This window comes from Thermobia domestica, chromosome 5, assembly GCF_964235325.1.
Source record: "Thermobia domestica chromosome 5, izTheDome1.hap1.1, whole genome shotgun sequence".
NCBI lineage: Eukaryota > Metazoa > Arthropoda > Insecta > Zygentoma > Lepismatidae > Thermobia > Thermobia domestica.
In genome coordinates, this window is record NC_137458.1 from 33,190,748 (window position 1) to 33,204,187 (window position 13,440).

Consider the following 13,440-nt stretch of genomic DNA (forward strand, 5'->3'; position numbering starts at 1 on the left):
GGGACGTTTACTGGGACCGACCTGGGGACCAGACAAGTTGACCGAGAGTTACCAAATTTTGGTCACGGATACCTTGGTCCAGGTCCCAGTCTAAGGCGAAGCGTTTTTGTCAAAATTGGAAACAGGGGGTCTCAGGGGGGCGTTTAGCGAGACATGTAGTAAAAGTAATCCAAATTGATCGACATTAGTGTCAAATCCATAGTTTTCACGGTCGCTGAGATCAATGGTGACACTTCCATCAGCGATGACTTGCAAATTCAGCTACTACTGTATGCGGGCCGGGTGTCAGCGGGTGTGGAATACCGAGACATGTATAAATAGCCCATATTGATTGATACTAGTGTCAAATCCATAGTTTTCGCGGTCACTGAAATGAATGGTGATACTTCCACAGGTGTTGACTTCCAAATACAGCCCCCATGCGAAGAATGGGTATATTAAGCGAGTATTACAATAAATGGACTGCTTGGATGCCAAGAACTAGTACAGATAAGTACCATCCACTTCTATGAATAGGTATTTTTTAAAAGGATTTTTGTAAACACTAAGTTATAAAACAATGAACTACATACAGTAGTTATGGTTTTGGTTCCCAACATAAAAGAAATATGGATTGTTCATGAGATATTGAACTTCAACTTTCACTCCTGGAAAATTTCAATTTTGGAGTTAGGCCACTTGGCATCAAAGCAGTTCACTGTAAGATAAATACATTCCGCACATTAGTAACATAGTTGTTCAGGGGCCTTCGATTTCCATCCTCTCAAATGAAAGCTGAATGATTGCTTGATACATGCTGACTATATAGGAGAAATAGTGTATTAAGTGTTCGAGCTTTGGTGCGTATCCGTATTTACACTCTGATATAACTTTAAGTTCACACTCAAATCGAGCTAATTGTTTAATGCATTTCGAAAGCTTTTGTTTTTATGCAGCTCATTAAGGAAAATCTATTTCATAATCGTAACATTTATGTACTAAGAAACTACGAACGTAAAGTGGACTCGACCTAGCCCCGTGGCCGCTGTGACTCAGTGGCACAGCTCTCACCCTTGGTGTGTGAGGGCTTTGATTCTGTGTGTGTGTGTGTGAACTCCGCGGCTAGTGTATGCGTACAGAGTCGGAAGCGGTATGTATTGTTTATACTACTTACAACGTTACCCCTCCACATAAAATATAAATTCACCCTTTCTCCCTTCTCTTTTTCGAATACAATGAACCGACTCTTTTGCTGAAGAACTATGCTAAAAGAAAATTGAAACATCTGTGTCTAAACTTTCTTTGAAGCGCAGTCTTTTGTATTAGTAAGGTTTTGCGAGTGTTTTCGAGATAGCCAAATTTTTACCATGGACTCCTGCTGCGAACTGACCGTGAGTAAACACCCGATCTCGCTGTGCTCAATTTCTCTCGCACATGTGAAATGGGTTTGTTGTTTCCAAAACAAATAGGAAGTTACCTTGTGCTTTTGCATTTCTGCACGCACACAGGTACCATTGTTGTTTTAATGATCAGAAGAAATATCAAAACCATCCGATATATATGATACAAAACAGCTAACAGAGGGAGGCAAAGATAAAAGTAGGCCTATACCAAGTTTTCCGCGTGGTACCGATATGGAGAATAAATATTTGATAAAGTCACGTAGATGCGCTTAAACCTATTCCATCTGTCCTTATAATTTTTCTGGTCTCATCAATTTCTCAGGAGAATACGTACAACATATGTCCAAATTCCATATATACTCTTTCTAAACTAATGAGTAAACTCATTAAGAACACCAACTGATATCAATAAACAGGAAAGAAAACAATACTTTATACTTCTATCATTTGGTACACATCTCTATGAAGCACAGCTTGTTTCTTTTCGAAATAGCTCCTTCGTGTCACAGCTGTGGTTAGTTTTGTTTTGTGTTAGGATAAAAGAGAGAAATGCAACATTTGCTTCGAGGTGAAGTTATATATATTATTAAGATGAGCGGTGATAAGCGAGGTTTAACAAAGAGTGCCTTTCGGATGCACAATTTAACAGGTAGTTGCAGTCCGTGTTGAGAATCGAACCAAAACTATGTAAGACATGTTAATATTGAGCTCTTTTGTGGTAAAAGTGAACACACAAAAGACTTGAAACATCAAGCTAATGTAAAGCAATTGAAAAATAGCCTACCTATCGCTGCATCTTTTCTGTGGCTAGAAACATGCAGTGTGTAGCAACAAGAATCGTGTTAAGGACTTTTTTTTTCGAACATAACATTCCCTTCCACACCATAAAAGACAATATAATGTTTGTTAAAAGAAAGTGCACATAACATTTTTAAATTTTGTTTGTGATCCTATCATGCATAATTATAAATAATGCCTTTCATACTACGAGAATGAGTTCAACTATACGTCATGGCCCCTCTAAAGCGGAGCCGCGGTGGCTCAGTGGTAGATCGTTCACCTCTGGTGCTTGGGGACCCTGGTTCGATCCCAGCTCGTACCAAGTGAACTTTGTGGTGGACAAACACCGTGTGCGTGGGTTTTCTCGGGGTTCTTCCGTTCCTCCCACTTTCTTCATTCCACGATTTCACTAATTTCTCATCATCACCCCTCTCCTTTAGCCTAACCGGCATAAACGTGGGACGTAAAACTCGAAGATTTCACTTCATTTTTTCCCTCAAAAGCGATATCTTTCAAAATTATTTATTGTTAGATATTGTAAATTTACGGTATCTATTTTAGTGGACGGGAAATTTTTGCATCTAATCGGATAATTTCATGGCTTCTAACAGGAATTCGCAGTTACGAAATTTGCATCACTGTCTTTTGAAACGATGCCTAGAAAAAATACTACTAGAAAATAACTGAAAACACAAAATGGATTTGAAAGCCAAATTCACGTCATCTTGGTGCGTCATCATTTTTCTTTAAATATTTGTATTTAGTATTAGATTAGAGTTTAGTGTCCCTTTCAGCATCAAGGCTATATGAGACGTGAACTTACAAATTAACGTGGGTTCAGAACCACAGGAGTTCCCATCGGAAATCGAACCTAGGTCTCCCGCACCAAAGACGCGTACGCTAATCATATGGACAAGGGTGTTCGATATTTAGTAATGTGTACATAAAGTTGTGAAATTGCGCTTGTATAATGGAATGCAATTCCTTCTACTGACATAAACCTTCACAATACTTAGCTGGACAAAGTATTTTTAAAAAGAAAATGTCACTCTTTATGTTTCAGTTCCTGGTTCGACTGAAGGATGGAACAAATTGCAATGAGCGTTTTTGGATCCTACTTTGTGTAGTTGATTCATCATAAACTTGGTATTTGATACGGATATGAACTATTACACTTATATGGTGTTTATTTCTAAATAATAAGTCCTAATACAATTTCATAAAGTTGTAATTCTTCTTTAGTTTGTATCACTTTACACAATGACAAATCCAAAAGGATGTTGTATCGGTGCAGTACCAGTTTTTCACGTTTTTCAAAATGTTCCAAAACCCAAAGAATAATCTTTAATTTCTGATATTTTAGTCGTCACAAATTACAATTTTATAATGTAGTCAATGTTTATAATTACTGGGTAGTTGGGCGTTTAAACTAATGACATCATAATAAAGTCAAAACCCTAATTTTGAGTTGAATTGATTCTGATTTTAACGTCCCGTTCAGCAGCGAGGCTATGTGAGACGTGGACCTACTGATTAACGTGGAATCCGAACCTCATGAACTCCCACCGGGAATCAAGCCCAGGTTTCCCACGCCAAAGGCAAGTATGCTAACCGTTAGCTACGAAGGAGCTCCATAATTTTAGTGGGCGATAAGAAATATCTCGCCAGTGCTTTTACAATAAATAAAAATTTTATAAGTATTAAAGAATAGTGGTAAGAGATTTTATAATAGCTCTTTTATTTATGAGATATAAGTATTTTGAAAAAAAGAAACAACAACAACTAAAGAATAGGTTGGCGGAACCACAAAAGACTCGTAAAATAAACTTTCTTATAAATACATACGCACCTTACTCACCTTTTATAATTGCCATGCTTACGTTCTCCATAAAAACAGAAATTCTCTTTTAGTGATACTTTACACAAGATCATGAAGTGGGTTCAAATTTAATTAAAGGCAAAATACAATACAATAATCCACAAATATTGCCTCAAGTGAGTTTAAAGATTTCTAAACACTAGTGCGAAACCGGGCTCTGCCGTTGCGATCGATTTACAGGTCTTGAGACGAAAGTAAGAAGGGTCTTACGCACACAGTAAGTAAAAACAATTAATATGCCGGTAACTTTCCCCCAAATGGGTGTATCTTAAAACTAACCTCACCATTATTTTTCTAATTAAATTCTAGCCCGAAATTATGTATCATATTACCCTATTCCCATTTTGAAAACTTGACCTTAATTCAAAATGGCGGATTTCAAGATGGCTGCCATCAAGGTCATACCTACCATACGACTTCTCCCCAGGACTTATATGTATCCACATGGTTTTTCTTCACTTTCTTCATTAACGCTCCGTTTACAAAGGGTAGTAAGGGACTTCTGTGGTAATCTCTAATAACCACATCACAACTCTTAAAAGTTATTAAAAAAAATAGAAAACATGCACCGTGGCAAAAATTTGTCATCACAAGTAATGATGCATACATGCCTTCTATCAGCAAAAAAAGTTTCATTGAAATTGGAGCCGGACATTTGAGTGATGTCCCTTGTGGGATGTGATTGAACGTGACGTCAGAACACATCGCCCCCCTTCCCGGAATTTACGGGAATTAGGTGACCTGAGTGAGCACATGTGGTGCCAGCTCTCTCCAGCGACCTATCAAGGATCATTGCGTGTATGCCAAGACGTGTCGCCGTTTTTATCCATGCCAAAAGTCGACATACTGACAATTAGGTAGGTAGTCATGATGGTCTGGCTGATGTGTGCGTATATTTTAACTCGTACATTTTGTCTCGACTCGAATTTCGAGACGTCTCGACTCGAATTCGAGTCGAGTCGAGACAGAGACTGTCGAGTCGAGACACGAGTCGAGACAGAAACATATTTTCGAGTCGAGACACGAGTCGAGACAACATTTTCTCGAGACGAGTCGAGACAGGCTTAAATCTCGACTCGACTCGACTCGAATGCATCCCTAGACTTCACTGTTACGTTGGGTCTAATTTTCGTAAGTTCCCCAAAGCCATACTCAATATTCTGTACCAATTTCTTTTAATTTGACGTCTTCTTTTCTCACGAATTGTTTTCCTCCTTCCTGTTACAATTAAAGACTTTAGGGCAAAAACAGGTTCAGTCCAAAAAATGAAAATGTAAAGGAGGTAGCTCAACAACGGTTTCCACTCATCCGATTTTCTTCAAACTTGGCCCATATACTGTATAGTAAACCGAAAATAAATCGACACGTATTTTTTTGTTTCTTTCGGAAAATAGGTAAAGGGGGGCAAAGGTCCCCCGTTTCAAAAATGGACCCTCTTGATTAAAAAGGCCACATTAAAGAAACGAAACTCTGCCGATGCAAAGATGAATTCAAAGTAAGAAATACGGGTTTTGTAGTTTTGCGAGAAAACAGTTTCAGGGGGCAATGGCTCTTTTCGAAAAGACAAAGGACCCACACAATCTTTACGGAAATTAGATTTCGGTGGAATTGCTTAAAATCCGTGATATGTTGTAGATATTGTGTACCTGAGAAAAAGGCTCAATGGGCACAACCAAAAATCACTGACCGTTTGGCCACTACAGGGCCACTTTTTTGAAAACAGCCGAGGATAACGATATTCTGGATTTCAGTAAAAATGACTGAAACCGTGATATATTGTAGATATTTTGACCCTGAAAAAATTCTTATCGGACATAACCACCAATCACTGAACGTTTGGTCACTACAGGGCCACTTTTTTGAAAGCAGCCGAAGATAGTGATATTCTGCAATTCGATGAAAATGACTGAAACTGTGATATGTTGTAGATATTGTGATCCTGAGAAAAAGTCTCAATAGGCACAGCCACCAATCACTGACCGTTTGGCCACATTTATGAAAGCAAAGAATGTAACGGTATTCTGGATTTCGGTAAAAATGAATGAAACCGTGATGTGTTGTAGATATTGTGATCCTGAGAAAAAGTGTTAATGGACACAACCAGAAGTCACTTATCGTTTGGTCACCACAGGGTTTCTTTCTTGAAAACAGCTAAGTATAATGATGTTCTGGATTTCTGAGTAAATTTATGATATGCTGTAGATCTTCTCATCGTGAGAGAAAATCTTATTGAACACAACCATCAATTGTTGACCGTATGGCCACTATAGGTCCAGATTTTTTAAAACAGCCGGGTATAACGTTATTTTTGATTACGGTGAAAATGAATGAAACTGTGATGTGTTGTAGATGTCATGATCCTGAGAAAAATTGTCTAGTGCTTTCCAGGGTTTTCCTTTTGTCCTTCAAGATGAACATCGGAATGTTGTCTATTTTTAATGATGTTACACGCTACTCTCTCCATCCCTTTTCCGGGTTGTTGGATAGGACTTTTCGTGGCCTTATACAATTCCACCAAAATTCCAGAATATCATTACCTTCTGCTGTTTTAAGAAATGTAGTCCTGTAGTTTCCAAATGGTCAGTGATTTGTAATTGTGCCCATTTAGACGTTTTCTCAGGATCACAATATCTACAATATATCACGGTTTCAACCAATTCCACCGAAATCCAGACCTATCTTCTGCTGTTGTCAAAAAACATGGTCCTTAAGTAGTCAAAAGGTCAATGATGGGTGGTTGTGCCCTTGAAACTTTTCTCAGGATCCAATATTAACAACATATTATGGCTTGAAGCAATTCCACCGAAATTGAGAATACAGTTACCTTCTACTGTTTAAAAAAACGGTCAGCAACATATAACAGTTTCAAGCAATTACACCGAAATCCAGAATACCGTTACCTTCTGCTCATTTAACCTTAACAGGACGAACGACTCAAGAGTTGAGCAAGCAGTTTAAACCTCCATCACTTCGCTCCTAATTAACCTAAAGACATGATTCAGGTGTCTATTTCTTTAGGAAGGATCAACCTTTCCAACAGTGTGTATTTCGTCTACATCGAGAGTCCAGCACCGAAAGGGTAGGGGGAGAAGTTGGATGTACAAGTTTCACCTCCCCCTCAGCATTTGGGGGAGGGGGACTTTCCCTCCAAAGGAGCTACAACCATAAAGGTGGTATCAATAAAGAAAAATAAACATCCCAACTAATGATACTCTGTGTATAGCCATTCTTACGAACAACAAAACAGTGTTGCCAACTTCGAGAAACACATATTTTTTATTTCATTTTTTAAAAATTCTTTTTCAACTTTTACTAGTTGGGCACGAGGGGCACAGAAGTTACCTCGTTGAAATCTGTCTCACAAGCTTTCAAATGAGGAATGACTTATATCTCTGTGCCAATTAAGGACGTCAGGGTAGACCAAAATATTTCGAAAAATATGTACAGGGTGATTCTCGTAGAAAACATATTCGGAATTTTTTCTCAGTTGGTATTGAACTTTCGCCCTTCACTTTTTCCATGATTGTACCCAATGACTGGCTTACACGTGAAAACATTTTTCCTGCGTACGACAAGTAACGATGTTGCCAGCTTTTGACAAATTTCCTAAAACAAAATATCTCATTTTCTTTAAAACTTTCGTCTTCTTCTTCTTCTACAAGCTTGGCATGAAGGGCACAAAAGTTAGCACGTTGGAATATGCGTTCCATAACCATTAAAACGAGGTATAGTTCATGTCCCTGTGACAATTAGAACGGGCACTAGGGCCGTCAACGTAAAGGACTACGATTTTCTTGAAATCCCTATCCGCCCTTTAAAAAAGTGGCCCTATAGTGGCCAAACGGTCAGTGATTAGTGGCTGTGCCTATTGAGACTTTTTTCACTATCACAATATCTACAACATATCATAGTTTCAGTCATTTTCATCGACACCCAGTATATCACTCTCTTCGGCTGCTTTCAAAAAAGTAGCCCTATATTGGCCAAACGGTCAGTGACTTTTGGTTGTGCCCATTGAGACTTTTTCTCAGGTACACAATATCTACAACTATCACGATTTCAAGTAATTCCACCGAAGATTGTGCGGGTCCTTTGTCGTTTCGCAGGGAGCCATTGCTCCCTGAAACTCTTTTCTCGCAAAACTATAAAACCCGTATTTCTTACTTTGAATTCGTCTTTGCATCGGCAGAGTTTCGTTTCTTTAATGTGGCCTTTTTAATCAAGAGGTCCCATTTTTGAAAAGGGGACCTTTGCCCCCTTTATCTATTTTCCGAAAGAAAAAGAATACGTGTCGATTTATTTTCGGTTTACTATATATGTACCAAGTTTGAAGAAAATCGGATGAGTGGAAACCGTTGTTGAGCTACCTCCTTTACATTTTCATTTTTTGGACTTAACCGGTTTTTGCTCCAATGTCTTCAATTCCTTCACTATCAAGATAGTTCCACCTCCCCTGATTCACTTTGTCAATCTGCCGACCTATTGAAATCCTTACACAGCCATGTAAAAGGCTTTTATTCTAAAGTTCCCAAATCCCATGTTTCATAACATTTCAGCGTTTGCCGAGTGGATTGCTTTCTTTCGTTGGGAACTTCCTTCGTTATTGTGACCTTGTTTACAGCTCAAACGTTGATGACATTCAGAATAATGAAGTTAGAAGAAATTGTTTTCGGCTTACAAAAGCAGCTGATGAAAACTACTTTGTTTATAGGAAATTTCACCTCCAAAGTTGTTAGACTTGAAAGCTGAACGAAAAGAAAACTTTCGTAAAGTACGAAATTTTTCTCAACGCATCATAAAGCAAGAAATTGATTTTGGTTAAAATTTGAAGAAACTAGCTAACAAGATGGAAGCCAAAATTCTTGCGTTCATTTACATTTTTACATCATTGGTGTCCCACTTGCACAGTTTTTACACATATATAGATATGACGAAGAAGACATAACGTAACGCCAATCTAATCAAAATGTGATTGTATACAACGTCTTTTATGCCCACTTACCTGAGTTTGAGGACAACACATTGAGATTAGGATACAAATTGGTGGTCGAAAAAAAAAACTGGATATTCATTATACAATTTCCACAATATCTTCTTCTGTAACAGAGAGCTACGATTATCTATATCTAAACATTCCGATTGTGCAACTTCACGCATCGTTCGAATTATATATTATGCGAGTTATCATTTTCTATTGCTAACCAGAATTGCAATATCTACTTATAACCCAGCTATTGATTCATCAGACTTGCTTGCTTTCTTCAGCTATTCATCGTTTCGTCTCTTTCTCATTTTTGTTGTCTCGATCACACTATTGTTATTGTACTTACTCTACAATTTGATGGTGTGGTTCTGTTAATTCATATATCATATATGAAGCAATCCAAATGAAATCGACCAATGATGGATGCTGATAAAATTTACTTTTTTAATTATTTTTTTTACCTAAATTTTTACCACATTCAGAGAGTTGAAAGGGGTGTTCATTTATTTTCTAACCGCGCAAGTTTTATCGTAGGCTGTTTTGAATAAGCGCCTGAGCGTATTTTCAACTATTCAGCATTCCGTTTCAGAGCATTCCACAGCAGAGCTGTTAATATTTAAGTTTTAAAGACCTAAGGCCGTATGCAGAGTCATTTTACGCGTGATTAGAGCCATCCTAAAGAGTTCGACTAACGTAAGGTTCCTGTAGTAATCAGGCCTTTAGTATGATGCTAATCATACGTCAAAATGACTCTGCATAAGGCGGAATAAGTTCAAACCAAAACCATATGAAAGATAATGGAATGAACAACATTTCATGTTCTGTGCATAATCAGACGTACTTTAAAATCAATAGAAAGCTCTTAACTTTGAGGTTGGAGACCTAGAAATGGCCATTTTTGGAATGTACATTTTGATACGAAATAAGTGAGACTTACTCTCAATTTTTTGTCTACATAGATAATAGACAACGACCCAAACAAGTTTCAGATCTGAGAACCACTTGATTTTTTTGAAAATGTTTAAATATTGTGAATTTTCGAAAATCGAGTATTTTCACAATCAAATATCTCAACAAGGATAGGAGTGAAAAAGAATCTCAAATTTGCACAAAATAGACGAGAGTTATGCAGTAGCAGGTGGGTAATATTTCATCACTAAAACTTCAGTAGCTTGAGTTACAATTTTTGTTCTTTACTGGAACTTAATATCATGAAGCGCCATGAGGCGTGGATATAAACTTTGTAGCAGAAGTCAAAATAAGACGACAGTGATGTTGAATGGGTAAAGTGTACATAATTAATCAATCATATCTTGTACAAAAAACGAAACGCTTCTGTTAATTCTTTTCTGCCTGTAGCGCTGCTGTTAAAACATCATATGTCTTTCTGCGGCAAGACCAAAAGAATTGAGAGTTCAGAAAGTACGCATTCAGTCCCGCTGGACAACCGCTGTTGTCGAAAATAAGCTATGAGAAGAAAATAATTTTGTAAAATGGGTGGAGTCTCTCTACTTTATTCCGGACTATACAACAGCTTTTGAGACGATCATAGCAGATTACATAAAACAAAGTAAAGCATTACTCAACATTATTTAGTTCAGTTGGTCGCACGTCTCTTGGAAATTTCCCTATATGGTTTGTTAATCACTGAATTAAAAATTTACAATAAAAATAATATAGTGAAAGCGAGGTCTATCTATTCAGTTCTGTGGTCTTCCATGAATAACTGATCAATTCCTGAATAATCATCATAATCATAATCGTGTTCAATACGCAAAGACGCTTTCTTACAATTACCATCGCAAACGCATTCAAATGTCATTGCGTCCTCCCAGCCTTCTAGTGTGTATATTCTTCCTCTAGCATTCATGCCTCCCCGCATACCATCAAAGTACGTCTTTATGATCCGATAGAAGCCACTGAAAAAAATACAAAATAAAATATTTTATATTCAATCATGCAGGAACACTTGAAACGATATGAGGTGATTTATAAGCATAACAATACGAAAATAACATAAAAGCTAATGTAACCATAAAAAGTCGCTGCATGCTGAAAATCAATATAATTTATAGTTTGTCTCTGGAAAGGGAGCATCCATCAGAAATTATGTGACTTTCTTTCCAACTGACTAATCATTAAATGAGTTCTTGATGCGAATAACATGAAAAAAACAAACAATTCTTAGTGCTGCAACATAAATCAGTTTGAAATTTCCTGAACAAAATTTAAAAAAACTCAAGAGTGCAAAGGCTAATATAACAGTGACCAGAAAAGAGCACTATCCAAAAACCAACCAATCGAAACTCATGCGACAGCTATTAATTTCTTTAAAGCTTGACGCTGAAAAAGTAAGTAAATAAGATATTACTACTCAGTGACAAACTATATACCAAAGATATTGATCCATTAATTTTATCCTACTTCCTAACTACTAAGATTACTATATAGTTGTTCCGAAATTAATTAAAACAATACCAGTTAATTATTAAACACTGTCGAATTACTAAGACACCAACTAAATCACACCTTTAACTTTATGGCAAACTTCCCGTTATTTTTTTTAAAATATACAATATATACGATCAGATCTAATGGGAATAACAAAAGTATCCAGAGAACTTTAATGACGAAAAATGTATCATTTAAAATTTAGGATATGATGAAAACCGTTGAGAGAATTAACCAGTAAGAAAATATAAAACGTATATAAAGTGTACATTTGTAAACAAGAACATTTTAAACAAGGTTTTACAAATAGCTTTTGCATATAGTTCTCAGTGATAAATATTACATCATTGAAATAACGTAAGGAAAATTGTGGTTGGCTTACGACAGAAAGAAAATCCAAGTTGCATTTGCCTAGAATATGAATTACGAAGTGAACTATAAGTGAATTTAAGTAATTTTATTCATAAAGTTCAATTGGCGGATTGTGCAATCACAGTTCCGCCTTTCTTGAGATTATTACATACTCAACCATTAATTAAAAGCTTTTGATAGACATCTGTAAAATAAGACAAGGTTAGTAGTTTTTCTTTATAAAAATGTTATTACTTATTAACAAGTTTGCTAAATAGTATCTTTGCTAATTAGCGATGCTTTATAAAACCTAGAAACTGCAATGTAAATTGAAATTTCCTTCTCAGTTTGCTTCACAAAAAGCAAAACCTAAAAACAGTAGAAACACTAACGTATACAAATATGTATGTACACCTAGCACTATGTGGCACTATATAGATTCACATTTGTTGGCCTAGAAATGTTACAAGTAAGGCGTTCCAAGTTGACACATTGTGTCATAGAGTGATATACATATATATATATATATATATATATATATATATATATATATATATATATATATATATATATATATATATAATCAGCCAGAGTGATATTCTTTCCAGTTTTCTTCGGTTACACGCTATTTAAATACTGATGAAATTAGTTAACATCAGGCATAATTAAGCTGAACTTCTTTTCGCTACAGTCGATGAAGGTCTATGACCGACCAGATGCCATTTATTTAACTGGACGATTAATTCAACGCAAATGCTCCCAAGCGCCATTGTTTCTGGTTTTCTGGACCAACGTTTAACATCTCTTAATTTAGATATGTCCTCTGTTGCCTCATGATGCTAGGTCAAGTCTGGAAAACCTTAGTGCTTCCATCGGGAGTAGAAAGAGAGACCAGGGATACCGAAATCACGCAACGTACAAATCAGGATAAGCAGGACTTTCATAAATTTTGTCATCCACTTTTTAATGCTTTCCATCCACATCCACAGACGGCTAATTTTTGTACATATGCTAGGCAGAAATAAATAAAAAAAAGTACGAATATAGCGTCTAGCGATGAATTTCTCTCCTTTCCCACGTATGGGGTCTGTATGTGTAATGACTATTCTCCTTAAAGTCTTTTGCTGGACTTTTGCTTTGTTAGAACTTTCACACTTACGTTTCATCCATTCTCTTCTCAGTCTCTCTCTACCTCTCTTTACATCCACAAAGGAAGTTATTTCTCAGAAATTCTGTTTAACAATATGTAGGATTTCAGGAAATTTTCAGTTATACTCTGAAGAAAATAACATATAAATAGTTTCCTGAAATCAAATGAAAGTTTAAATATAGATTTCTTGCGAAGTATGAGTCTTTGAACATCTTTGATAATATCAGGATGTCTAGTAAGTATTTATTCTAGAAATTGAGAATAGATTTATTGTAATATGAAAAGATTATGAAACGATATGCACTATTTCGTTCAATGAACTGTCATTTTCTCCGTCAACATTTTAATCGAGACAATATAAACCTTGTGTGGTTTAAGGTAAAAACGTTGTGACACCTGGCACATCTCTCTTCTGAATATCCAGAGAGCACTGCAGTGACCGAAACAAATACTAATCTGACAG

General features: G+C 36.5%; 1 protein-coding gene across 1 annotated transcript in view; it reads right to left on the reverse strand.

Annotated features, from left to right (window-relative positions):
- Positions 1 to 10,509: 10,509 nt before the first annotated feature.
- LOC145685841 (uncharacterized) overlaps positions 10,510 to 13,440 on the reverse strand; it is a 263,253-nt gene continuing 260,322 nt past the window's right edge. Inside the window, exon 6 of the mRNA XM_081758454.1 lies at positions 10,510 to 10,944. Within this exon, the coding sequence (XP_081614580.1) occupies positions 10,722 to 10,944 (223 nt within the window). The 3' untranslated portion in view covers positions 10,510 to 10,721. The remainder of the gene's footprint in view (positions 10,945 to 13,440) is intronic.